A 23731-nucleotide genomic window follows, 5' to 3' on the forward strand; every position below is an offset into this window, starting at 1 on the left:
TCAGTCATCTTGTTGCCATGCTTTATAAAGAATCTAACCTTATCAGGGCCCGATGTAGCCGATCTAGAAGGCCCATGATTCGCCCCCACTTTGACCCACCAGCAGATTGTCCCAATGCGCGATCTCGTATCCCTCGATGCTTCTGCAAGTACCAAGCCACCCGCCTCGGCCTTTACGCTGACGAGGAAATGGTAGGTGTTGGTGGTCGTAGCAAGGGCTGCAAGACCTGTCGGCGCCGAAGAGTCAAATGCGGTGCGATCATATTATGCCCCATCCTCGTCTCCAAGCTGTGCTGACATGACTTAGACGAAGCAAAGCCAGGCTGCGAGCGCTGTCGAAAAGCCGGCTATGAATGCGAAGGCTATGTACAGTTTGCCGAGTTTGTCGATGTAACAAGCCAATTGACAGGCAAAGAGTCGCTGAAACCTAAAAGGAATAATGGGCCCAGCCTACGTCCCAGTGCTAGCACTGCCAGCCCGAGCTCGGAAGGCTCAGTCCTCGAGCTACCGGTGATGCCCATATCAGTCAATCCAGCATGGAACGAGCACAGTATCTTCACATCGCATTTGGTGAGCAGATTGTTCACCTGGCATGATGATGCAAGCTCATCACAGGCGGCATCGTGGATCGAAAGACTGTTTTCACGCACAGAAGACCAAGCCGCACTATCTTTTACGTCGGTCCGTGCACTGGCTACAACCTATTTTGCAAAGGTCAATCACAACAGTGAACTGATGCGAAAGGGCGCGGGCTTCTACTCCAGAGCGCTCCGGGCTCTTCGTTCAGATTTGGAAGACCCGAATCTCGTCTTAGAGGATGATTTGATAGTTTCAATTATTTGTATGTCCATCTACGAGATGGTGACTTTCACGCAGCCCACAGGGTGGCTGCATCATTATAAGGGCTTGGCACGACTGGTAAACATTTATGTTTCTTTGCTCTTTCACATCTGCTAACTTAATTCAGACAGCCATGAGAGGCCCATATCGTCACCAATCGGGCGTTTCATTGGCGTTACTTCCGACTCTAAGGCCATGTTTTGTGAGTCAAATGATGTCGAGCTTGAGATTGAAGGAGCTTATACTAAATACTGCAGGCCGTTGGATACCTCGTCGAACGAAAGCATTGCTTTCTTGAATCTCCAGAATGGAAAACCATCCCCTGGGCCAAGTGCGACTTAACCACCAGAACGCCCTCAGACGAGCTTCACGATTTCCTGTGCGATCTTCCTGGGATTACGGAAGATGCCGACAGGATATTAAAGTGGAACTCGAATGAGTCGGGAATGGAAAAGTTCAAGGGATCCTTCTGCTCGCGAGTCCTTGCAACACTGGAAGCACTCTATTCCTGGCGCTGGGACTGGGAGCATAAATTTCCCAGTTCCACATCCCTGATCTCACCCGCGGACCTCGACCACGAGACATCTCTGCGTCTACCCCCGAGCCCGTTCAAAAGCATCATCTGGTTTACCAGTCCCCATCGTGCTGCAGAGCTGATGAGTTACAACGTGATCCGATTGATAGCTACCAGAGCCCTTGAGGTGGTGGGTGTACAAATTGACATGCCTTCTTCCGATATCCCAATCAGTGATCCCCTTCTGCCCATGGAAGGGAACAGACATGATGTTGCCGTCGAGATATGCCGAATGGCAGACTATCATCTTCACGCGTTCCGTCAGAGCTCCGGGGCATTTATGCTCATATTCCCACTCAATGTTGCCTATCTTCATTTGAGTCAAGATAGTGGTCAGATTAAGCCGTGGCTTGAGGCTGTAATATCCGTTGTTGCAGACTTGCACGGTTTTGAGCTTGGCCGGAGGGAGAATATGCCACGTCAAAGTGTGAAGGTGCGTTCCCTTTTCTCGAGAAATATGGGAAGGGTGGATTTCTAAGACCATAAATCTAACGATACACGCTATCTATAAGCACAACTCTAACGTTACAAAATTCGCCTATCAAAGCTCATAACGCTTTGTATCACTGTTGATTGACTCTTCGTTCGAGTCATCCGCGGCCCAGTCATCATCGCCCTGTGGACTTTCCTCCTCGGTAGTGATGAGAATCCAATAGATCTTTTTGATCTTCTTCGCCTCCTTGACATCCCGCTTTGCATTCTTTGCGTCTCGCTTCCGGGTACTTTTCTCCACCCGCTCACTTTTGCGAGATCTCTGCGCATCAAGCTGTTTGAGTTTTCGCTCGAGCTCCCCATGTTCACGCTGAAGCTCTTTAAGATGTTTTTTATAGCGCCGTTCGGTCAGATCCAGATATTGTATCTGGTTCTGAACGCCTTCCATATCCCGCCTGATCTTATCAAGCTGCCCATCATCAACGCCATGCTTCTTCTCAGCTTTCGTAAGTTTCTGCTCAGCTTTAGCGGCTTTTTCTTGGGCCTTGGTCTGTTTCTTCTCAAGCTCCTTGAGTTGTTTCTTTTCCGCATGTTGAGCAGCATATGAGCCAAGCTTCTTCGCCCAATTATCTGGTGACACGGGTGCCGCAATACTATCAAACGACAACTTCATAACCCGATCGCCTAGAGACTCCATCCTTCTTGCGATAGTATTCCCACTAGGCTCCTGAGCCTGCGAACTACCAATCATCGCCTGAAACTGGCTCTTCGCAAAAACAACAGTATCGCCTTCCATTCCAATCTGGGTAAGCATCCGCTCCGTCTTGCATATCTGCGCATGTAGGCCCTTTGGCTTGAAAATGGTTTCATTCGCCTTCTTCATGTACCGGTTTGTTCGGACAATGGACACCCCGGCAGTTCCTATGCCAGCAGCAACGTTGAGACTGGCGCCGACAATTTGGGTGGTCTGCAGGGGAACAAAGCCCACTATCGTTCCGATAGCATCTGTGACTTTCAAGGCTGGATTGGCCATGAATGCTTCGTTGAGGCCATCAATGAATGCGAGTAACTCGGATGAGGAAAGGCCGTATTGTTTTTCGAGTTCGGGTGCACGAGTGCGAACAAAGGGGCTCATGTATTCACCTCCTCCGACGCTCATGATTTCTGTACCCTGTCAGAACTTCTTGTTTTGCTAGAATCGTTTCGTTGGGGAAAAGGCTATCTCACGGGGAATAACACATGGCCGTTGTCTAGGAGATCGCTGTTGGGTATCTGGCTGGGATGGTGGCAGATATGGCTGACTGCTCGAGGGAGCAACATACGGCGCAGGCTGCCATTGATCCTGAGGGTGTTGCTGAATTGGATTATAGTGGGTATAAGCCGATTGAATGTTCCATTGCTGGGGCTGTGATGGATGTTGCGGCTGATCATAGGGAGGATGAGGGTAGGCGCGGGGCCGGAAGGGTGTATAGTTCGACTGCTGGTGGTGTATGGGTGGTAGACTCTGCTGTGTTGGGTATCCTCTGGAAGATTGAAACTTCTCCTCGTATGGCGGTGGTGAAACCACATATTGAGGAGATGCAGCCTCCATTGTGGCCAACTTGTGTTTATCACCGTTCATTGACATTTCCTTTTCTAGCGCAACGAAGAAGAAATAAACTTTGTACCGGAGACAATCCACTGAGTATCTCTATTTCTTCAGAGATGCTACCTTTTATATCCTTAATACACTAAACCTCAAAAATCATCATCTCGCGTTTGCGCAGCTCCCCTCCAGTCGAATTACCGTTTTTGGTGTAATCCGCGAGCGATCAACGGACCCACAAGTGCCAAGTATAGGCCCCACTATTACGGGTCCAAATCAACAGCCAATGATACGCATCTACAGCTCGCGGAATGCACTGAGAATGGTTTAGCGTTAAATTCCACAAAGCTTGGGAAATATCCTGGTTGGGTTCTTCAAAACTTCTAGACCTAGCAGCCCTGTCAGGGTGTGATTCATGCAATGGAACGCCCAGCTCAGCCTCTCAGCCTCTCAGCCCTAACATAGACAAGATCCAGCCTATAATATTAACTGCCGGGCTTCGCCTGATCACAGTCGCGCAGGGATAGGTTCGTGGCTTCAACCTAATCGAGCCCAATGAAGAGCCTATCTTGTCGCTATACTAGATATGGTAAATGCTACCTACGAGAATAATTCATCAGCACCGCGTTGAATGAAATATGGAGCTGCTGTGGATAGGTAAATAGACAAGGGTGTTATCTCGATTGTGAAACGAGGTTTCCCTTTTGCTTTCCAATGATGCCTTGTTTATCTCAACCCAGAGCCCATGGGAAATCATCAGCAAGCTATTTGTTCGACCAAGTCATAATTCAAAAATAAAATATTGAAATCCGCTAGGGCTCTTCGTATGGCCCGAATAGTTAGATAATGTTTTGAGATTCGATATGACTTTTAACGTCCTCCACACACTACTTCAATATGACATCTTCCCCTGCATGCTCGCTATTACAATGATATTATAAGACAAAGGTAAGCTTGATGTTTGCAACTGGAATATAGGAACTTGTGGGATTGATGCAGAAAATAACAGCCTCTGGTGCAAGAAATAGTCGCCACCTGTGGAGCCGAAAGACTAGAAACAGAGATCTGCTATCGAGGGATTTTATTTGTTCTGTATCAGCTTGTGTCCGCTCGCAAAAGCACCACATCTTTCAAATTTAACGCTCGATCTCTGTGGGTACAGTCACACGTGAATTTACCAGAGCTTTGCAAGAACCCAATCAGACGGACATCTAAGTCATCAGCCAATGAATAAAGTAATCAGGATCCGAACTACAGGAATAACCTATTCCTTCCACACAAAACCAGGTTGAACACTTAAGCAGCTTCGGCAGCCTTCTCCTCATGCGCAGCAGTAGCCTTGCCTTCCTGGATAGCAAGGAAGGTAATGGTCGGGGTCCAGGAGGTGGAATGCCTAGCACTGCTGACCTCGGCATAGAGCTCATCGACCTGCTCGAGGGAGAGCCCTTTAGTCTCGTAGATGAAGAAGTAGACGAACGATATACAAAGGAAGCAACAGGCGCCCCAGACAAAGAAGATTTTGGACTGCAGGTTGGCGTTACCTGGGCCGTAGTCAACCAGGTAGGGGGTAGAGTATGCAATCGCCCAATTAAGAAGCCAGTTGGTTGCGGTGGTCATGGAAAGAGACTTGGCGCGGACCTTAAGGGGGAAGATTTCGCCAGTGACAACCCATGCACAAGGCCCCCAACTGGCAGCGAAGAAGAAGATATAGAAACAGATAAAGGCAATCGCGGCCTTTTGAGCGGGCTCGTTATGGACAACGATGTTGCCGGCTGTATCCTGGCCTGTGGTTGTGGTGCCAAGTATGGCGACAATGAACTGCGACACGCACATACCGATGGCACCCCATAAAAGGACTGGCCGACGGCCCCATTTCTCGACGGCCCAGAGACCAGGAAATGTTGAGCCAACATTGACACAGTTGGTTATTAGGCTGATGACGAAGGAGTTGTGGAAGCCTGAGTTCTTGAAGAACTGGGTGCCGTAGTAGAAGATAAAGTTGATACCGGTTAGCTGCTGTAGGGCCTGGAGGCCGCAGCCTGTTGCCAGCCGCTTAAGTAGGTTGCCCTTAAAGCATTCGAGGTATGTCGACTTGCCCAAGGTCAGCTCATACTCATGGTTGGCCTGGATCTCAGCCAGCTCGTCCTGCACTGCCAAGTCGTCAGCTGGTAGGCGGCGGAGGCGGCCGAGAGCCTGCGCCGCGGCGGCGCGATCACCCTTGCGTATAAGATAGCGCGGAGTGTCAGGCAGCACGAGCATGCCAGTGATAAGTATGATGGCCCAGGCGAACTGGATAGCAATAGGAATACGGTAGCTACCGGTGTCTTTGCGGTTCTGGGTGGAGTTGTTGACGATCGAGGCCAGTAAAAGACCGATAGTAATAGATAGCTGGTAGGAGCCAACGATGGAACCACGGATCCAGGAGGGAGCAGTCTCCGACTGATACAAGGGGACTATTTAGTAGGTAAGAAGTGGGCACTTTCTGTCTCTTATTTTGTTCGCGAGAGTAGACTTACTCAAGGCAGAAACTAACCCCACGCCCAATCCAGCAAAGAACCGCCCAGCGAGAAACATTGGAATCGCAGTCGCGGCCGTTTGAAGAATTACACCCAGAATAAAGACATGAGTGGAAGCGATTAAGCTCCAACGACGGCCAATGCGGTCGGCAATTGGGGCGGCACCCAGTGCGCCGAAGAACGTGCCAGCAGAGAGGATAGAGACGATGGAGGCAGATTGCGACGAAGAGACGTTGAGATGGCCCGTACTGTCACGATAGCCAGTGGAGAAGGTATCCTGCCAGTAGGGCATGGCGAGAATGCCACTGATGGTTCCGGTATCATACCTACAATAGATGGTTTGGTCAGAGTGAGTATCATTTCATCGATCATGCCACAAGAGAAGTAAAGAAGCGTACCCAAACAGGACACCTCCAAAGGCTACGAAGAGGCCAATGGCAATGGCCGGCCATGCCGATCCTGGCGTGCCTTCTGGCTTCTGAATCAGAAAGCCCATTGTCTTGGACAGTAGTGGTAGGGATGTAGCGGGAGAGTCGTTGTGTATCGAGGGTGGACCACACTTTCAAGGGTATCCTAGCATAGAGGGGGAGGGATAGCAGGACAGCGGTATTTATACAAATCCACGCTGACTCGCCAGCCGTCTTCCTTGTTGTTCGTTCGGTCGAAAACCATAGACGCCAACGACGTTATCTTCCACGCGCAACTAGCAATATTGACTTTCTCTTCCGGCGGCTCGTACAGACACGGACAATTGCTCTTGTGAATCCTTCAGAAACTCACCGTCTTGCGTGTGGACGCCCCATGGGGTAACGGAGTAAGACCGGTGAGCCCTTGGGGTATGTAGTATTGAGGAGGGGGCCTGAGCGAGGAACTCGCAGGGTAGTAATCACATTCCCCGCATTCAGATTTTAGCTCAAAGTTTCTTACAGTAACTGCCCACTGACTAGTGGTCCAGGAACAAATGAGAATGAGAAAGTTGCTATATTCCAAGGCACCATGCTTTGCTGGCGGACCCGACACTCCTGCTGAGGTTAGCTCAACGATATACAAGCTCATGAATTTGCTAGAACTCGAGAATGGATCATGGAGAATGCATTTAGCGCTGACCATCATGACTGTGAACTATGAACCGGTCACAGGAAGCTTTGGTGGCGCCCTGAAATCGCCGAAGTATTCCCCTGCCGATAAACCCCCGGCCCGACTTGTCCTAAGGGGGATTATTCAGCCCCCGGTCCGAAATATGGCTCGGACCTACAGTACATCCCGAGGGCTTTTTCGTTCATCTTGGGCATGATTCGCAGGCTCCAAACATCGTTCTTCTCTTGCCGTTTCAGTGAGAACCCTAGTCCGGCGCTCTATCGACCCGCCATGTCCGCCCAATGATGCCGCAATACTGAAATGGGCATTGTGTACCGAATTGATCTCTGCTCTATTGGTAACACTTGATCTCCTTCGCCCAGCTGTCATGCAGTAGGCACGGATGAGACTGCTCCGGCGTAATCCTTGTCTGTAATGGCCAATGTAGATCCATGACCCGAGCCCTGCTCGGCTTCTCTCTGCCCTTCTCTGATTTCGACCTCCTACCTTCGCCATTCTATACGGTGATCGGATAGTTAGATAGAGTGATTGTTTACCACGAAGCGGTCCATTGACAGGTAAAAGCTCCGTCATAAGGCTCGACGTAAAAGACGCTTTGGGTGGTATCGATGTCTCCACCTCAGTCTCAACGTATGGTCAACTCTCGTATGGTCTGAGAGAAGTCCAGGGAAAGTGGAACTTTTGTTGCACGCTCTTACCGTCCGCGTCGGAGTTGTGTTCGTGCAGAGTTTCTCGCATCCGATATCCCTCGACAGGGATATACAATCGGATCCGAATGTCTTATGGCGCCATGCAGGGCCAACCTCATAAAGCCAGCGATAAGGGGCTGGTTAATAAATTGATTCAGACTTTGAATGTGATATGAACAGCTGTAGCCAATTAGCTGGTCTGAAGAAGGAGGAAGTGCGGAGTAAGTGGATCGATCATGGAGGATTCCTTCGTTGCATATGCAGCATTAAGATTGATTGTGCACTTAGATACGAGCGCCATGCATGGAAGAAGAGCGTGAAATACCATACATCAGCCGCTTCCTAGGTCCAGAGAAGCCACAGACCCCTTGTAAGCAGGTTCTCGGGCCAAGTCCGACAGTCCGTCCTGGTGTTTGTCCGTCGAAGGGAGAACGAATTCGTGGGGTCCGTTGAGGAAGGAATGTCTTCCTTTTGCTAGAATTTCAAAAGTCTAAACGCGGCATTTCCTGTCACCCCGCATTCACTAACGGCAGTCAATTGTGGAGTAAAGTATGCTGTAGTACGATGGATGAGAGGAGAATCCCAACTGGAGTATATAAGAGGGGGAGTTTTGTGGAAGCACAAATGATAATATGTACCACAAATTCATTGTGTCTTCCAGCAGAACCTGCCAAGATGAAGCGTCCAACTTCTTCTTCTCTATCGTATATCCTTCCTGCGTTATCGCTGTCCTTTGTCCCACCAGGGGTGTTTGGAAAACCAATTTCTCGCACCACTAAGTGTACTCAGGCTCAGCATCCTGGGCCTAGTAACCCCAGCTTTGAGACAGGCGATCTCACTGGATGGCAGGTGCTGAGCGGCACCGCCTTTGGCAATAGCTCCGTCACTGCTCTGACCTCGTACTGGGGAGGCCCCTTCAACCAGAAGGGGAAGTACTTTGTCGATAGCTTCGTCGCCTCTGGGGACCCTGCCATTGGGCAGCTCCGGTCTGAATCTTTTCGTGCGAGCTCGTATCTCAGCTTCCTCATTGGCGGCGGCTATGACCCCGTTAATCTCTACGTTGGCCTAGTGCGCGACAGTGACGGGGCCCTTCTGGTTAGCCAAACTGGTATGAACGATGAAGCACTTATTCGAATCATCTGGGACACCTCGGCGTGGGCCGGCCAGAACGTGCATCTGCTCGTGTACGACAACAACAGCGGCTCATCGTGGGCTCACATAAACATCGATGATGTCCGCACTGGATGCAATGCCCTCCAGGACGACAATGGCCTTACCTTTACGGTGTTCGGCGAGGCCAACCAGCCCGCCACGGGCAGCTCGCCCTCCTGCAACCTTTACGCTGCCGATGTCGTGCGTCCCCAATACCATTATACTCCCTACCAGGGCTGGATCAATGACCCAGCTGGTCTCATCCAGTGGAATGGCCAGCATCATCTCTTCAGCCAGTTCTACCCAGATGCCCCCCTCTGGGGCCCTATGCACTGGTCTCATGCTACCAGCCCAGACGCCGTACATTGGGCCGAGCTCCCTGCCGCGCTGTATCCACCATATCCAAACAATCCACAAGATACCAGCGGCCGCTGGACGGGTAGCGCCGTCAACGACAGCCAGAACCGGCTTCATCTCGTCTTCACAGACTTCACCGACCTTGCATTCCACCCTGGTGCCACGGAACAAGTTGTCTCAACGGCGACAAGCAGCGACGGTACATCCTACTCTCTATACCCACAAAACCCCGTCATCGGTACCGTCCCCCCAAACTCTGGTAACGGTTTCCGTGACCCCAAGGTCTTCCATGACCCGACGGATAACAGTTGGAAGCTAGTGGTGGGCTCTGGTGATGGTAGCCAAGGCAAGGTGCATCTATACCGGTCGACGGACCTGCTGTCATGGACGTACGTCGGGGTGCTGTTTGAGGGTGACGGTTTCACAGGCTCGATGTGGGAGTGTCCGAACTTCTTCCCGGTGGGCAACAAATGGGTGCTCTTCTACGGTGGCCGCAGCCTTGGCTGGTTCGAAGTAGGAACCTACAATGGTACCTCTTTCACCAGCGAGACACGCGGCCTACTGGACGCCGGCCCCGACAGCTACGCCATGCAGTGGTATCAAGACGCCGCCGGCCGCAACCTCGCCATCACCTGGCTGGGCAACTGGCCGACCTCTAAGTGGCCGAGTCGCTTGAACGGCTGGGCTGGACAGCAGTCAATCACCCGCGAGCTCTTCATCCGTCCCGACGGTGGCCTGGGCAGTCGCCCGATCCCCGAGCTGGCTAGCCTCGAACAGTCAGGAAATGCCAAATCCTGGACACAGAAGACCGTCGGCGATACCGCAATCGTTCTGGGCCATACCACCACCGCTCGTCTCCGACTCACCGTCGATGTCCCTTCTGCTTCCGCGACCTCCTTCTCTATTCGGCTGTTCTCATCATCCGCTGAGTTCGTTCTCGTGTCCTACAACTTCGCCACGAGGATCCTCACCCTCGACACCTCCAACGCCGGCTACGGTCAGACAGGGCAGTGGCAGCCTGTGGTGGTACCCGGAAGTGACGGCAAGTTGTCGCTGGATATTTTCCTTGACCGTAGCACGCTTGAGATTTTTTCGTCCGATGGCGTCGTCACTAGCGCGCGTGTCTATCCGCGGTACCAGGAGTCGCAGGACATTACGATCGAAGCGAGTGGGCATATTGTGTTTGATAGCATTTCACTGACGCCTTTGGGGTCGAGTTGGTGTTAGAACTTAGCAGGACGGATTAGATTATCGTAGAAACAATCTCGAGACGGAATCCCCTATGAAGGTACAATTATAAATGTGATCAAGGTCATCTCCATGAGAATCTCGTCAACCAAGAGTAAGGAGATGAAAGTGTTCTCATGTTGGTGGTAGCAATCAGTCTGGTCTGCTCGAGTTAGTACGGTTAGACTGGCTTGTATTGGAACGAAGTGGGTCTACGCCTCTACGCCACAATGCTACTTACCTACAAAATCCGAAGTACTTGATTACCTTCTGACCTACAAATGCGTGCTTAACAGAAGAACCTGCGAAGGATACTAAAGTAACTGGATGTTCATTTCTGATGGGACTCTTCAAAGAATTCCTGGGTCGAAAATTAAATCAGCGCTTATTAGAGCTCGCCAAATAAGCATCTAGTACATCGAAGTAGATAAACACGTTCCATGATTAAGGCTAAAAAGCTACATCCACCACCCGGTAGAAGAATGAAATGTTACTGTTCTAGACCATAAGAGTTTATGCATTGCTTACCTCGACACAAGAAAATTGTAGCACAACATGAACATGATTACTCATCCAAGTCACAAGTTTATCGCGATAACCGCGGTGCAGTATCTCCCTTACTAAGCACTGCGCTAAGGCCCGACCAACCAGAGCCAACTGCGCCCACGCGATGATGCCACTCTCCCAAAACAATCAGTCGCTCTGCCAGTCGTCACGATCGCCCATTCTCCCAGTTCAAGAAGCTCTTTCTAGAAATAACCACATCTGTCAGTGCTACACTCCTCTTGGCAGTCGTCTATCTAAGCTGCGTGCCTCTTACGCCTACATTCCACCCCCGACACCCCCCGCATTATCTCCGGAACGCGCTTCGCCAACGAATGTCCTGGCCGCGATATCGGCCTCGATTGGGCACTGGGCTTGACCAAGACATGCCACCAGTGTTTTCAAAGCTGACTGGCTTCATATTTCTAGACTATAAATAAATACCCCTCCACGAATCAAGCACAATGGCTGTCGAGGCCTCTCCCGTTTTCGTACGCGAACCCGATATTCTGTCGCAAACTATGGCTGTCCAGCTGCGAATTTGATACTTCTAGTCTTATGAACAACATTCGCTAATATAACTCGACTTTCAGCCTGTTCCCACCTCGGAGCTGAGCAAGATCATCACTGATGTACGTCTCTTCTCCCTGACCATGCGCCCAATCCAGACCGACCTGCACTCACCAGCCATGACCTGACCGTTCCTAACTAACCTATAAAATAGGCCTGCGACGCCGCCCTGAAGGACGTCACCGAGTACGAGCACGACAACGTCGGAACCTGGAACTCGCAAATCATCGTAAGCAAACTCCCCTCCCTCCCCTCCCCCTAAAACCCAACCCAACACCAACACCACCCCCGCACATCTTTATCTCCCTCCCATCTCAAACTAACACCACCCTCCACCCCCAGAACGGCGTCCTCAAGTCCCTCATCACCGCCACCGCCCCCAGCGAATCCACCAAACCCACCCCCTACCGCTTCACCGTGAACAGCACCATCGTGCAGCAGGGCGTCATCGACAAGACCGCCGCCGCAGACGGCTCGCAGAGCAACGCCGGCAAGCGCGGTATGCACTCCGCCTCCGGCGCTTTCTGGGACGTCAACCGTGACGGCATGTGGACGTTCAAGTACCCCGGTGCTGAGGAGCGGGGATTGGATATCGTTGTTAGCGTGACGTGGTTTTCTGTGAACTAAGCCTAAGCAGATGTGTTTTCATTTTTACTCTGAATTTTATTGGCGGTTTGAGAATTTGAATTTGTGAGACTGATGGGTAAATTGGATGGTATAGGGATTGGGTATAGGCTGGATCAGATGTTGGACCGGCAGAACTCGTTCTATTCTTGGTAGTGGAAGGGTATCTCCGATATGGATTCGAGTTAGTTGCTGTGATCGGTCCGATTCTATTGTGATGTATTTTGAGACCCGATTTATCGTTTTCATGTGAACTTTTTGAGCGATGGGCTGTGTCTATGATTGTTTCAAACGTTGAGTAATTGCTTAGTCTGGTCTAATGTAGGCAGTCATTCACAAGAGCTTAGTATTCTGCGAGCCGTAGACTTGAGAGGTACAATTAAACAATTTTTCGATGCGATAGCGAATCCCGAAGATAGAGGATCGTTCAAGGCCAGGTTGAGAGGAATGTAACCAATGCATGAGAGTAAATGATATTGATTTAAGAGACAAACGGCGAATTCACTACTGAGTGGTATCTCTCATGCGCTCCATAAATCATAAAAGGCGACCCGGGCCCAGTCGCTATGCTAAAAATGTCGAATGCCCGTCCCACGCCGCGCTATGTCCCCCCAAACGCCGCGAAACAAAACAAAAATAAAGAAAAATGGAAAAACCAGGGTCTGGCAAAAGCCAGAACGAACCCAGTACCACAAAGACCTCTTCAACGTGGCTCCGAGTAGTCGTTGAGCGCCACACACACCGCGCCACGGTGGTGGCCGCTGTACTGACGGATGATGGTGCCAGTACTCAGCTCCCACAGGCGGGCATAGTGGTCGCTCGACACCGTCACCAGGTACGCCGAGTCGGCCGAGAACGCACAGTCCCAGACCCACCGCTGGTGACCAGCCAGGGTGGTCTCGAGGAAGAGGGTGTTGTTGACCGGGTCCATGGGCGGACCATCGGGCTGCGCAGCGAAGGTCTGCTGCGTGGTCTCCTCTCGGGGCGCGTTGTCGGTCAGGCGTAGCAGGTGACGGTCCTGCTCGAAGACACGGAGGAGGTCGTGGGCATTGCTATTTGCGTCGGCCAGGGCTTCGTTCGGGTTCTCCGTCTCACCCGCCTGCGCCCGCTTCTCCTGCTTCTCCTTCCACTCCTTGAGGGCGGCCTTGGCCGGAGGGTATTCTGGGTCAAGGTTCCACACCTTGGCAGTGTGGTCGGCGGAGCAGGTAGCCAGGTGCTTGACATCGGGGGACAGGAGGACGCGATTGAGGTAGTCCATGTGGGCTTGGAAGGTCGCAATTGGGATCATCAGCGCCTTTTCTTCGGTCTGGACCATGCGCCAAATGTAGACATTTCCCTTGAGAGAGAGATTAGTTAATACTCGACCCGCAGACGAACAATGTCCAAAGGAATCATACCTTCTTGCTTCCAGCGCACAGCAACGATCCATCGGTTGCGACACTGACACTTGTAACAGAGCTGTTCTCCTCAGGCTCCAGCTGGTGAATGCATTTGCTCTCACCCAGGTCCCAGACGCGAACCATGCCACCACGATCACCACTGATCAGTTCAGCTTGGTTGGGGTGGATAACGACGTCATTGACGGGGAACTCGTGTCTGTAGTCGCGCTGAAGGCTGCCGCTGCGGACGTCCCAGACCTTGATGGAGCAGTCCTCAGAGCTAGTGACCATCCATTTGCCCTCACAGTGGAATGCGACTCCGGTGATGTTGCCAGTGTGGCCCTCAAAAGTCATGAGCGGGTTCGGGTTGCTCGACTTGGCGTCAAACAGCTTGACATTGTGGTGACCCGCAACGGCGAGGTACTTCTTGTCGGGGGTAATGCAGAGTCGATTGACCTGAGAGTCCGGGTGTTGAATGGTGCGGGAGCAGATGCCAGAGAGAGCTTCCCAGAAGCTGTTTTGATCAAACTCGGATTAGCTGCTGTAAAAGGTGACAATTTTGAAGCACAGGAGAGAGAGGCGAAGAGTAGCAGCAGTAAGCTTGTCAAACAATTACTCACCGGATGGTATGGTCGTACCCCGCTGCAGATCGCAAGGGATTAGCAAATATTCGGCAAGGAATGCGGGGAGGTGAAGTCCGCTGGATACGGTTGCGATAACTTACCGGTAGTAAGGAGGACACTCATGATGGGACAGAAAGGCACCTCGCACTTTGGAGGTGTTTTCTCGAGAAGGTCTTTGATCGGGTCGTCGGGGAGTTCAGGAGTGACGGGTCGACGAATCGGAGCAGTCGCAGCCACAGCACTCGCGACGAGGGAGTAGAAGTGCTTGGTGGTGTCGAAGGGTTCGGTTGGACGACGAGGAAGAAGGTAGAAATCGGAATCAGGACGGGAGGGAGCTGTATTGCGAAGGATATGGTCTGGAATCACTGGCAAATGGTGACGGGCTTGACGAGCGTTGGCTGCAGGAGTGACAATGTCAATCGGAGCAGGCCTGGCAAAGAAAGGAGCGGAAGCAGGAGGTGGGGAGTGGAGAGGTTGGAGAGTTGGAGCAGACTCGGGGAAACTGATGTTACTTGCCGAGCCACCAAGCATGCGGACATCCCGCCCTTTTTTTGCCGGGTTGGCCATGTTTGCCAAGGAGATCACGTGACCAAGCGTGGAAGGCGGTGAGTGGGGCAGATAGTATAGATAAAACTAGATAAAATGCGCCCGAGATTAGATGGGCAGGCGGTCGGCGAGGCGGTAAGGTAGATGCAGGAGGAAAAGATCAGATCCAAAGAAAATCAGTTTAAATAGGTGGGCGGTAAGCTAAATAGGAAGTAGCTAAAGGGATATGAGTCCAAAAAGGGCGGGTGCAGTGTAGTAGCATAGCTGAGGTAAAATCATATTAGATGGCAGTGGTGCCGCGTTGGCGTGGTTAGACAGTTAAAAGGAGATACACCATACACGTAGCACGACAATTCACAAAAGTATGAGCTGCCAAGCAAGCCGAGGGTCTTCATATTATCAAGATCATGTGCCTACGATCAAGCTATGGTATTATATTGAGAAACCCTGTTCATTACATTAGTTTTAGGAATCATGCCTCAAAACTAGCTCCAGTCATCAATTTAGTGCTATAGATAACGGTAAAGGCGGTAAACATTTTTGCTGGCAGAACATGAGCAGGTAAACAAAAAAGATCACTACAGGCAAGTGCAACCTACCTCTAGACAAACTGCTAGACTTAATGAACTTCACCACAATAACATCCCTACTCGTCTCTACACTTTTTCAGACACACCCACCCTGAAGACCTCTCTTAACTTCATGAACTTCTGATTCAACCCTTCAACCATTCTGATTATCAGACCGTGCCGGGCGGCTACAGCGCCACCTGTTTGATCTTACCTCAAGATGGAGAATACCGTGGGCCTTCGTGAGTCTATTTCCTTGGATCCCACCAGCAAGCCACATCATGATCTGGGGCTTACACTTTCCCCCGGGTCTCAGCCTCAGCTGGCGGTGCCCTTTTCCAACAACAACGAGGAGGATGTGGATGATCTAGCCTCCCTGTTCGAGATGGATGACGACTTCGACCCATTCAGCGACTTTGGTAAGCTCGCCCACCAAACAGATCCAAAACATGCCTCGAAGAAGCGCACCAGCGATGCGGCATTCGAAGGAGATATCGAGCTATCTCCAAGCAAGAGACAGAACCAGGAGCAGCACGTCTCGGTGGCGGCAGAGACGTTCACGCAGCCACCCGATATTCACCCCACCAGTCGAGGCTCCATTCCGTCTATCCCATCCCATTCCCCTTTTCTTACATCTGAAGCCCCTGCGTCAGCTAGCTCTACGATCAAGAATACATTCAAACTCAACCAAGAGAGTTTGGCTCGCGTTGCAGCTGTCGAGGCTTTCGCTCAACGCAAGTCGAGTGCAAAGCACATCTCGCCATATGCCCCTGTCGGGTATTATCCATCAACACCTAATCTACACTGCATGATTGGTGGAGAGACAGACTCGAATGAAGCTCTCAAAAGCCGCCTGGACAGTTCCCGACGTCGCCTCAATGTTGTCATCGCCGAGCGGAACAAGTACCGTGATGCCTTGCTCAAGTACGAACAGGTAGACCCTGAGACTGGCATGCTGGGAGTTCAAAAGTTGGAGTCAGAAGCCCTACGGTTGCGTCGCCTGGCCTCGAATCATCGATATCGGATGGACCAGCTCAAGGCAGAAGCTCAGGAGTGGAAAGATAGATACGCTGCCTTGGGAACGACTCACAATTGCCTAATTCGGGACTATCAAACACTTCAAGCGACCACGTTCCCCCCACCCTCCACTGGACAGGCACCCCCAGAGGTACCCACGGCTGCCTTCACCTCACCTCCAAACAATATCCAAAGCAGCTACGAGCAATTGTCCCAGGCATTCAATGTCTTGTATGCTGCCTACCTTCGAGCGACCCGGCCCTCCAACTCAAATACTTCCATCCCCTCCCCGTCTTCTCCTCTTTCCATCTCTTCTCCAACCCAAACCTTCAGATCTGGCAACCAAAACTTCAAAGCCCCTACCTACCACTGTGAACAATCTGAAAAATCTCCTGACTCGGATACCTGTTCACCACCTACTCATACCTGCTTACCACCTACCGCACCACCTACTGTCTCATCACCTACTCTCGCGCCGCCTACTCACTCACCACCTACCAACGCGCCACCTCTTCTCTCACCACCTACTCTTATGGAAGATCGTCCCACAGATCTTCCCTCGACTCTTTTGGAAGACCTTCCACCAAATCTTCCAACACCTCTTTCCGCTCCTTCTCCACCTGGTGAGCCCGCTACAATGGCCACCAACTACACCAACTCCATCCTCTCTAGCCCCCGCGGCTACTTGCCGCCAATGTCCCCTGAGGAAGCGGCCATCCTCCTACAGCAGGCCGGCATCCCCTTCTTTCTGCCGTCCCGGAACCTTGTTGCTTCTCATCAGGCAACGGGCCCCACCATGACTACCACCTCGCCGCCTGCCACCGCCGCCATCACCACCACCACCGCCGCCACCCCGCCTGCTCCTAATGTGCCTCCCAAGGACATCGTGGTCATCGACCTGACCGGCGACTCAGACACAGAAGTGAGCCCCCAAGGATCCCATACCCAATCTCCAACCCCCCTGCTGACCCAAGACCCTAGCCCGTTGACCGACTTCCGCCCCCGCTTCCGCAAGAAGAAGCTGACCTGGCTCCATGAGAACAACAGCCAAGACGAGGACTACGAGATTGCAGACTCGCTCTGCAAAACCCTCAATTCGCGCAAGCGCAAGCGCAAACTCGGCAAGAAGTTCGTCGAGACCACCTGGGCACAGTGCTACGGGCACGTCCAAGCCAAGAAGGTACTTTTGTCCTGTTCGCCGTGTTCGTCTGATCTTGTTGCATTAACCTGAGATGTTTTCTGTCTAGCACGTGCGCTGGGTCCTGGGGGGGCCGTTGTCCCCGCTCACCTGTGTGCCCTCCTCTTCCCCGGTTGCCGCCGAGGGCAATACTCCCTCACACAGCATCACCGATGACGATGACTTTGATGAGTTCGCTCGGATGCTGGAGGAGCCCCTGGCCCGCGGCAAGACCCCGGAGGAGGAGGGTATCGCCGCCAACAGCACCACCTCGCCCCCTTCGGGCCCTTCCTGCCCCGACATCGAGGCCAAGAGTGATACTCCCCCACACAGCATCTCTGATGACGATGACTTTGATGAGTTCGCTCGGATGCTGGAGGAGTCCCTCGCCCGCGGCAAGACGCCGGAGTAGGGGGGTGCTTGAAGGGGTCGAGACTGGTGGAGACAAGAGAGGGGAGCGGGCTGGAGAGAGGGATGGAGGGCGGGAGGGGGATAGGGATACTGTCGGAGGCTCGTCATCGTTTTGCTGTGCTGGGAGGGTGGGAGGGTGGGAGGGAGGCTTGATCAAAGGGGAAAAAAAAACCAAAAAGACAACCGTGATGCACAGAGAGGGTGGAAGGGCATCATAGCAAATCCTCCATAGTTGTGCACTTCTGGCGGGCACAACGACCTAATAATCAATCCCGTCACTTTGCGAGTCATCTGGTCCTGAGTATTATGTTGAGACTATGCTTGTAGTACCATCGATTAGAACCTTTGATCTATACTTTGCGAAAAATCAGCGATAATAACCCAACATATGCCTCATCTTCACCGTCAGCGCTACCATTACATCTCACAGCAATAGCCGTTACCTACGACCCACAATATCAGCAATATCTGGTAAAACCTGAGTTCAATATAGGCCCAAATCCCCCATCCCTCGAAGCTAGACCTAAGGGCCTACATAAAACACAAAACATCGAGTCTTACACACACCCCTTCCCAAATAAGCAATCATCAAACAGAATAGCGATACAACAACCCCCAAAATACTAACCAATCCCTCAAGTAGTCTAAGCTCGAACGGGAGAGCGCTTGGTTTGCTGATACCTAACGTACCTGATGTATCATCCCTTCCAAGTAGGCGTGGATTCGAGACCTTAATAGCACAAGGCCCCACGACCGTTCGCAAGTGTCCCTGGGGCCACGACGTTTACCTGCAGGTGCCACCTCTTTGAGGGGGTAGTGGTTTGCCATTCGAGGATTTGGATGGGTCTCTTTTTTTTTGTTTCTTCACTTTGTATATTGATTAGTCTTTGTAAGGGATTGTCGTTGCTCTTATTGTGGTTCGTGAGGTGGTTGGTGTACCCCGGACTTATACCCACTGGTTTTATATGGGTGCTCCCACAGTCCTCTCTCATGGCTACCAGTGGGTACACTTGGGCGTCCAGCATATGCCACTCGTAGTAATTGCTATGGCTGATGTAGTGAATCTTTATCAACAGACTAGGTACCGGCGCGGTAATGTAATAAGGTTATCGAAGATAAGGTTGGCCCATAATCACATTGCCTATTTTAAGCTCCCATTTGGGAACGTGCATATCTCGTCCGTCCATGGGTCTTACCCGTTTCAGGAACCACGGATGAAACCACCATTCCTACTTCATCCAATTGACAGTCAGTTTCCTTGGGAATTTACATACTCAACAAACACACCTGCAAATCAGCCACTGTTTCTTTCCGGCCATACCCAGAGCGAGGTCCTCAAAAACTATCTCGGATGGCCTCCACAACGGTTGACTTGGGTCTGCTAAACCTAATACCTATTGGGCACAATTGAAAAAAATAAAAGACGAGTCCAAGTTATTCACGACATTCAAATCTAAATTATGTATTTACACAGTCCCAAAGCATAATCAAGCGCCAATGAGCAGTCAATCCCACCCAAAAATGAGATTCACAAAGAAAACAAAAATTATGTCATAAAAGGTCATCCAAGATCAGAATGCAGATAGGAAGATCTGTACACCAGCCGCAATCGCCAACATCGTTGAGAAGCTAGCTGTCGACATACCCGGCACAGCGGCAGATTCTTGGCCACAGCAAGTACGGTTATAAGTAACGTTATTCATCTCCGCGGCGACTTCGAAAACGGAGCCGTTGAAGTTGCCGTAGTTGTAGTAGTCGACGAGTAGGAAGTTGGGTGGGCGGTTCCAGTCACCTGTAACAGCGTTAGTAAAAACCAGGTTCAAGAACGGGTGTATGGAAGAAGAAGGATGGCGGAGAGACTCACGGGTACAGTTATTCGCCATCCACCCCAGACTTCCATTGCCATTCACAGCATTAGTCTGGTTAATCGTAGCAGTGTTAGGAATCAACATGCTAAACGAGCCCAAATTAAGCTCCAAATTCAAATTATGATTCGCCATATACATGCGACTCTTCGCATCCTTCTCCGACAAATTAGGAGGTCGCTGTTCCGTGCACGGGAAGCTAGCATCCGTCGGCGAAAAAGGCGTCTCCCAAATCTGCGAGAATTCATCCATCAACCACGGGACGGCTGTTTGATTTGCCTGGTAATCCATAAAGAAGACGGCTCGCTTGCCGGTGAGAATCATCTCTGACAGGGTGGGCCAGTCGTCCAGACCCATTGGGATCTTGGGGGGCGTGTAGGCTAGATCGTAGAGGCCGGAGTTCTTGATTGGGTCGGTGAAGTTTTGCGGGGAGACGTAGTCGTAATTTCCGATTAGGATGGTGACGACGTCGTAGGGGTTTTTGCGCATCCATTGGGCGACGGTTGTGAGGTAGGCTTCGAGGGTGCCGACGTTGAGGATATCGCAGGAGGTGTGGCAGAGCATCATGGTGCCGTTTTGGTAGTGGGTTTGGAATTGAACTGTGAAGATGTTAGCAAGGGCAGTTCCTGAAAGTCGGGAAGCTTTTCTTGAGAGGATTCTTACGCATGCGAATGCCATCGTCGAGTTGCGCCGTCACATCCAGTTCCTGGTTAGCGGCAGCATTGCCTTTGCGCACGAATGGGCTGTTGTGAGCTGCGACCATGGTGATGTTGGAATAGTTGCGCGCGCAAAATTCGGCATAGTTGTTGCACGGGCGAGTATTGACGACTGGTGTCTGAGTCGAGGTGGACGACGCGGTGGCCGTCGCATTCATAGTTCCATTGCCGAGGGTTGTTGTGTGTCCGCCGCCTATCAGAACTGTGAGGGAGTCGGATGTGGTAGTCATGGTTTGGTTGCCCGAGGTCGTCGTCGCATTCGGCGCGGCTGTCGTGGATACCAGGACGGAGGAATTGCCATTGTCCAGGGTAATTGTGGTGCTATAGGTGATATAATTGCCAGAGGGCAAGGCGACTGTGGATGGGTTGGTCACGGTAGATGCACTCGAGAGGTCAATTGATGTCGAAGAATCGGACTTGCTGGTAGTAGATGATTCGGAAGTTGTTGTGTCGGCCGCAGTGACCACTCCTGCGAGGAGGGCCAGGGCTAATGATGACCACCTCATGGTGAAGGGTGTCGCGTGTACGACGAGAATGAGGCGGAAGGGGGAGGGATTGTTTTGGTAAGTATCTAGAGAAGAAAGCGAGTGATATTCCCAGTGAGTGGGAGGATTTCAATGGACAATGTTTTTTTGTCTCTCTGCCTAGCGAGCAGGAAAGTGCCGACTTGATTCTTTTCTCCGCCCAGATCCTCCAACAACTTGCCAGGTGCAATCAGTACAACTAATAATCCGGACTATCAGCGGAACCCTCTCGACCCAGTCTCCAATTTTTGGCCCAACCAGGGTCTGGTGGGGAAGGGCGCAGTGTTTGATGACGTTGCCAGCCAGTGTTGCTGGGTGATGGGCCAATTGAGTTGAGGCTTGCGGATCTCCACCACGGCGCATTGAGACATTGAGACACGCTCCCTTGGAGATGTTCTGGGGGTCTCGGCGTTAAGGGTTATTATCCATGTGAATGGTACCCAAAGGTACGGCAATCCCTGTTTACCCAGAGTCAATCTTACTGACGTATTTGGATCCAGCGATTTCTGTTATGATTCTATGCCAATTCATATTCAACGTCCTTGCGACAAGGTCCAAATAGCCTCCGGTCGGCAAACACGCTTGCATGATCGCCGGGGCATACGGAGACTAGCGACAAGCCACTGACGATCCCACGGGAGCTTTGGGCTTCAGGGATTTGGTGGATCTCGACACCCGTACTCGTACGGGTAACGATTTGCTGCGGATCAGATCGACCTGGGCCCTCTTCTCTGCAAGCTGGCAAGGCAGTGAAAAACTTTCGACTCCATACAGAAGCTGCGGCTGCTGGCCTGCTGCGATCTGGTAAAAATCTCCGGCCCAGACTCTGGCTTTTTTGTTTCGCTTTACCTTCTTTTGCTTTCCCAAGTTTATGGGTGCCTAAACGTCATTCTTATCACTGCCTCTTTTCTTCTTTACCACTATCCTAACCGATCGCAGACTCTCCCTGAATCTCTCCCCCTTCTCTTCTTTTCGCTCTTCATCGCACCGTCCTCTTCAGTCGACTCAATCATGGCCGACGGGACGGATGCTCCCGTCAATGGCAAACGGCACCTTCCTTTCTTCCGTCGCGCCTCTCCAGATCGGCCCGTGGCTCGTCGACGCCAATCTACCGTTCATTGGCACCGCGCTTTACGTTCCCTGCTATACCTAATCGCCTGGATCTTTCTGGTGCTGGTGGTTATTGGCAATGTCGCCAATAAGCCGGTTTTGCGCAGTACATACTTCCTCTACCTCGACCTTTCCAACATTATCCCATTATCCGTGCCCAATGCCGTCTTGATCAATTCCATTGCCCGATCCATTGGCTTGCATGATTTCTACCAGGTTGGCCTGTGGGGTTTCTGCGAGGGCTATAACGATGAGGGGATTACTGCTTGCTCGAAACCGAAGACCCTGTATGCATTTAACCCGGTTGATATTATTTTGAATGAGCTGCTGGCAGGCGCAAGTAGTATGTTTACTTCTATCTTCTATCTTGAGATTGAAAGGTTCAATTGATGCTAACCGCTCTTCCAACAGTCGCCCTGCCCAGCGACATCCAAGAACCTCTTCACCTTGCAAAGGTCGCATCACACTGGATGTTCGGCCTCTTCCTTGCAGCAGCAGTCTTAAACTTTGTCATGATTTTCCTCAGTCCCTTCGCCGTCTCCTCTCGACCCCCGCAATCCATCAAGTCATGGGTCTCCGGTGGCCAGGTTACACCCTCAGGAAACCCACCCCACCGACGTCGCACATTCGTCCTGTTGCGAGCATTCCCCTTCCTAATTCTAGCTTTCTTCACTGCGCTAGTCACTATCGTCGCCTCCGCTGTTGCAACAGTCATGTTCATCATCTTCGCCAACGTCTTCACCAACGCCGACCCCAGCCTCAACATCAAGGCACACGTCGGCAAGCAGATGCTGGTTTTTATGTGGATTGCCTCGGGCTTCAGCTTGGTGGCATTCATCGTTCAGTTCGGCTCCTGCTGTGCGGCGTGCTGTGGTGGTCACAAGGCTCGGAGGCAGCTCAAGGCTCAGGGTATTGATTTGCGGGAGAAGAGCTCTGTGCAGCACAGTGCCTCTGACACACCGGTGGATGCTCAGGCGCCTCACGCCATAACTAGGGATTAATTCTTGGGGGTTTTTGTGCATGTCCATAATTGCGGACTCGACGTGATGTCCCAGTCGAGTCTGCCATTAGTGTTTTGTCAGGTTTGGTGTATTCCATTTCCCTCTTGGTTGGATTTATGTTTGTTTTTCTTTGGGTAGCAAGGTTTGACAGCGTGCCGGCCCTCTTATGGGCTTCAGTTCTCATGACTCCATTTAGATACATACCCAAGTGCAAAATTCATGATCTATACATAGAGAAAATCATACCATATTCATACTTGAAATTAGCGTGGCAGCCATCGTTCGATCATATTACCTCAAGCCATACCGACTACAGTACAACCTTATCGTTTATTCTTCCAATACAGGAAGGAGCATTGTCAGTCTCGTCTCGTCTAGGCCCTTCCACCTGGAGGTAGGTGCTGTGTAGTTTACCCGCTCTAGTCCTTCCTTCGGTAGGATGAAGCATAACAAGGAAACTGGGAGGGGTTATAAGGGGTCAAAACCTCTGTATTTTCAGCAAATCTTGGCCTAGTGGTAAAGGCGCGCTCCTGCCATTGCGGCGACGGGTGTACCTGACGCAGGATCCGAGAACTAGCCAGGTGCGA

The 23731-nt window shown here is 51.5% G+C and overlaps 9 protein-coding genes across 9 annotated transcripts; 5 read left to right on the forward strand and 4 right to left on the reverse strand.

Annotated features, from left to right (window-relative positions):
* Positions 1 to 74: 74 nt before the first annotated feature.
* On the forward strand, positions 75 to 1891 carry N7473_011756 (Zn(II)2Cys6 transcription factor domain-containing protein; the record flags this gene model as incomplete). Its single annotated transcript, XM_057157695.1, has 4 exons — positions 75 to 252; positions 307 to 917; positions 967 to 1041; positions 1097 to 1891. 4 exons carry the CDS (start codon positions 75 to 77, stop codon positions 1889 to 1891), a joined length of 1659 nt encoding a protein of 552 aa, XP_057003545.1.
* Positions 1892 to 1954: 63 nt separating this feature from the next.
* On the reverse strand, positions 1955 to 3436 carry N7473_011757 (uncharacterized protein; the record flags this gene model as incomplete). The annotated part of the gene is made up of 2 exons (XM_057157696.1): positions 1955 to 3009; positions 3073 to 3436. The coding sequence occupies 2 exons, from the start codon at positions 3434 to 3436 to the stop codon at positions 1955 to 1957; spliced, it is 1419 nt and encodes a 472-aa protein (XP_057003546.1).
* Positions 3437 to 4726: 1290 nt separating this feature from the next.
* On the reverse strand, positions 4727 to 6442 carry N7473_011758 (sugar porter family MFS transporter; the record flags this gene model as incomplete). The annotated part of the gene is made up of 3 exons (XM_057157697.1): positions 4727 to 5883; positions 5947 to 6272; positions 6345 to 6442. 3 exons carry the CDS (start codon positions 6440 to 6442, stop codon positions 4727 to 4729), a joined length of 1581 nt encoding a protein of 526 aa, XP_057003547.1.
* A 1966-nt stretch (positions 6443 to 8408) lies between these two features.
* On the forward strand, positions 8409 to 10469 carry N7473_011759 (glycoside hydrolase family 32 protein; the record flags this gene model as incomplete). Its single annotated transcript, XM_057157698.1, has 1 exon — positions 8409 to 10469. One exon carries the CDS (start codon positions 8409 to 8411, stop codon positions 10467 to 10469), a length of 2061 nt encoding a protein of 686 aa, XP_057003548.1.
* A 1007-nt stretch (positions 10470 to 11476) lies between these two features.
* Positions 11477 to 12209, forward strand: N7473_011760 (dynein light chain Tctex-type family protein; the record flags this gene model as incomplete). The annotated part of the gene is made up of 4 exons (XM_057157699.1): positions 11477 to 11503; positions 11606 to 11644; positions 11737 to 11811; positions 11925 to 12209. The coding sequence occupies 4 exons, from the start codon at positions 11477 to 11479 to the stop codon at positions 12207 to 12209; spliced, it is 426 nt and encodes a 141-aa protein (XP_057003549.1).
* Positions 12210 to 12631: 422 nt separating this feature from the next.
* Positions 12632 to 14775, reverse strand: N7473_011761 (WD40 repeat domain-containing protein; the record flags this gene model as incomplete). The annotated part of the gene is made up of 4 exons (XM_057157700.1): positions 12632 to 13542; positions 13604 to 14099; positions 14206 to 14227; positions 14310 to 14775. 4 exons carry the CDS (start codon positions 14773 to 14775, stop codon positions 12910 to 12912), a joined length of 1617 nt encoding a protein of 538 aa, XP_057003550.1. The 3' UTR covers positions 12632 to 12909.
* A 768-nt stretch (positions 14776 to 15543) lies between these two features.
* Positions 15544 to 17929, forward strand: N7473_011762 (uncharacterized protein; the record flags this gene model as incomplete). The annotated part of the gene is made up of 2 exons (XM_057157701.1): positions 15544 to 17520; positions 17588 to 17929. 2 exons carry the CDS (start codon positions 15544 to 15546, stop codon positions 17927 to 17929), a joined length of 2319 nt encoding a protein of 772 aa, XP_057003551.1.
* Positions 17930 to 19499: 1570 nt separating this feature from the next.
* On the reverse strand, positions 19500 to 21015 carry N7473_011763 (uncharacterized protein; the record flags this gene model as incomplete). The annotated part of the gene is made up of 3 exons (XM_057157702.1): positions 19500 to 19720; positions 19793 to 20392; positions 20457 to 21015. The coding sequence occupies 3 exons, from the start codon at positions 21013 to 21015 to the stop codon at positions 19500 to 19502; spliced, it is 1380 nt and encodes a 459-aa protein (XP_057003552.1).
* A 1029-nt stretch (positions 21016 to 22044) lies between these two features.
* N7473_011764 (SUR7/PalI family protein) lies at positions 22045 to 23144 on the forward strand (the record flags this gene model as incomplete). Its single annotated transcript, XM_057157703.1, has 2 exons — positions 22045 to 22486; positions 22555 to 23144. 2 exons carry the CDS (start codon positions 22045 to 22047, stop codon positions 23142 to 23144), a joined length of 1032 nt encoding a protein of 343 aa, XP_057003553.1.
* Positions 23145 to 23731: the final 587 nt, after the last annotated feature.

The sequence above is a fragment of the Penicillium subrubescens genome (genome assembly GCF_028828155.1).
Source record: "Penicillium subrubescens strain IBT 31985 chromosome Unknown utg000010l_segment0_segment0, whole genome shotgun sequence".
Lineage (NCBI taxonomy): Eukaryota > Fungi > Ascomycota > Eurotiomycetes > Eurotiales > Aspergillaceae > Penicillium > Penicillium subrubescens.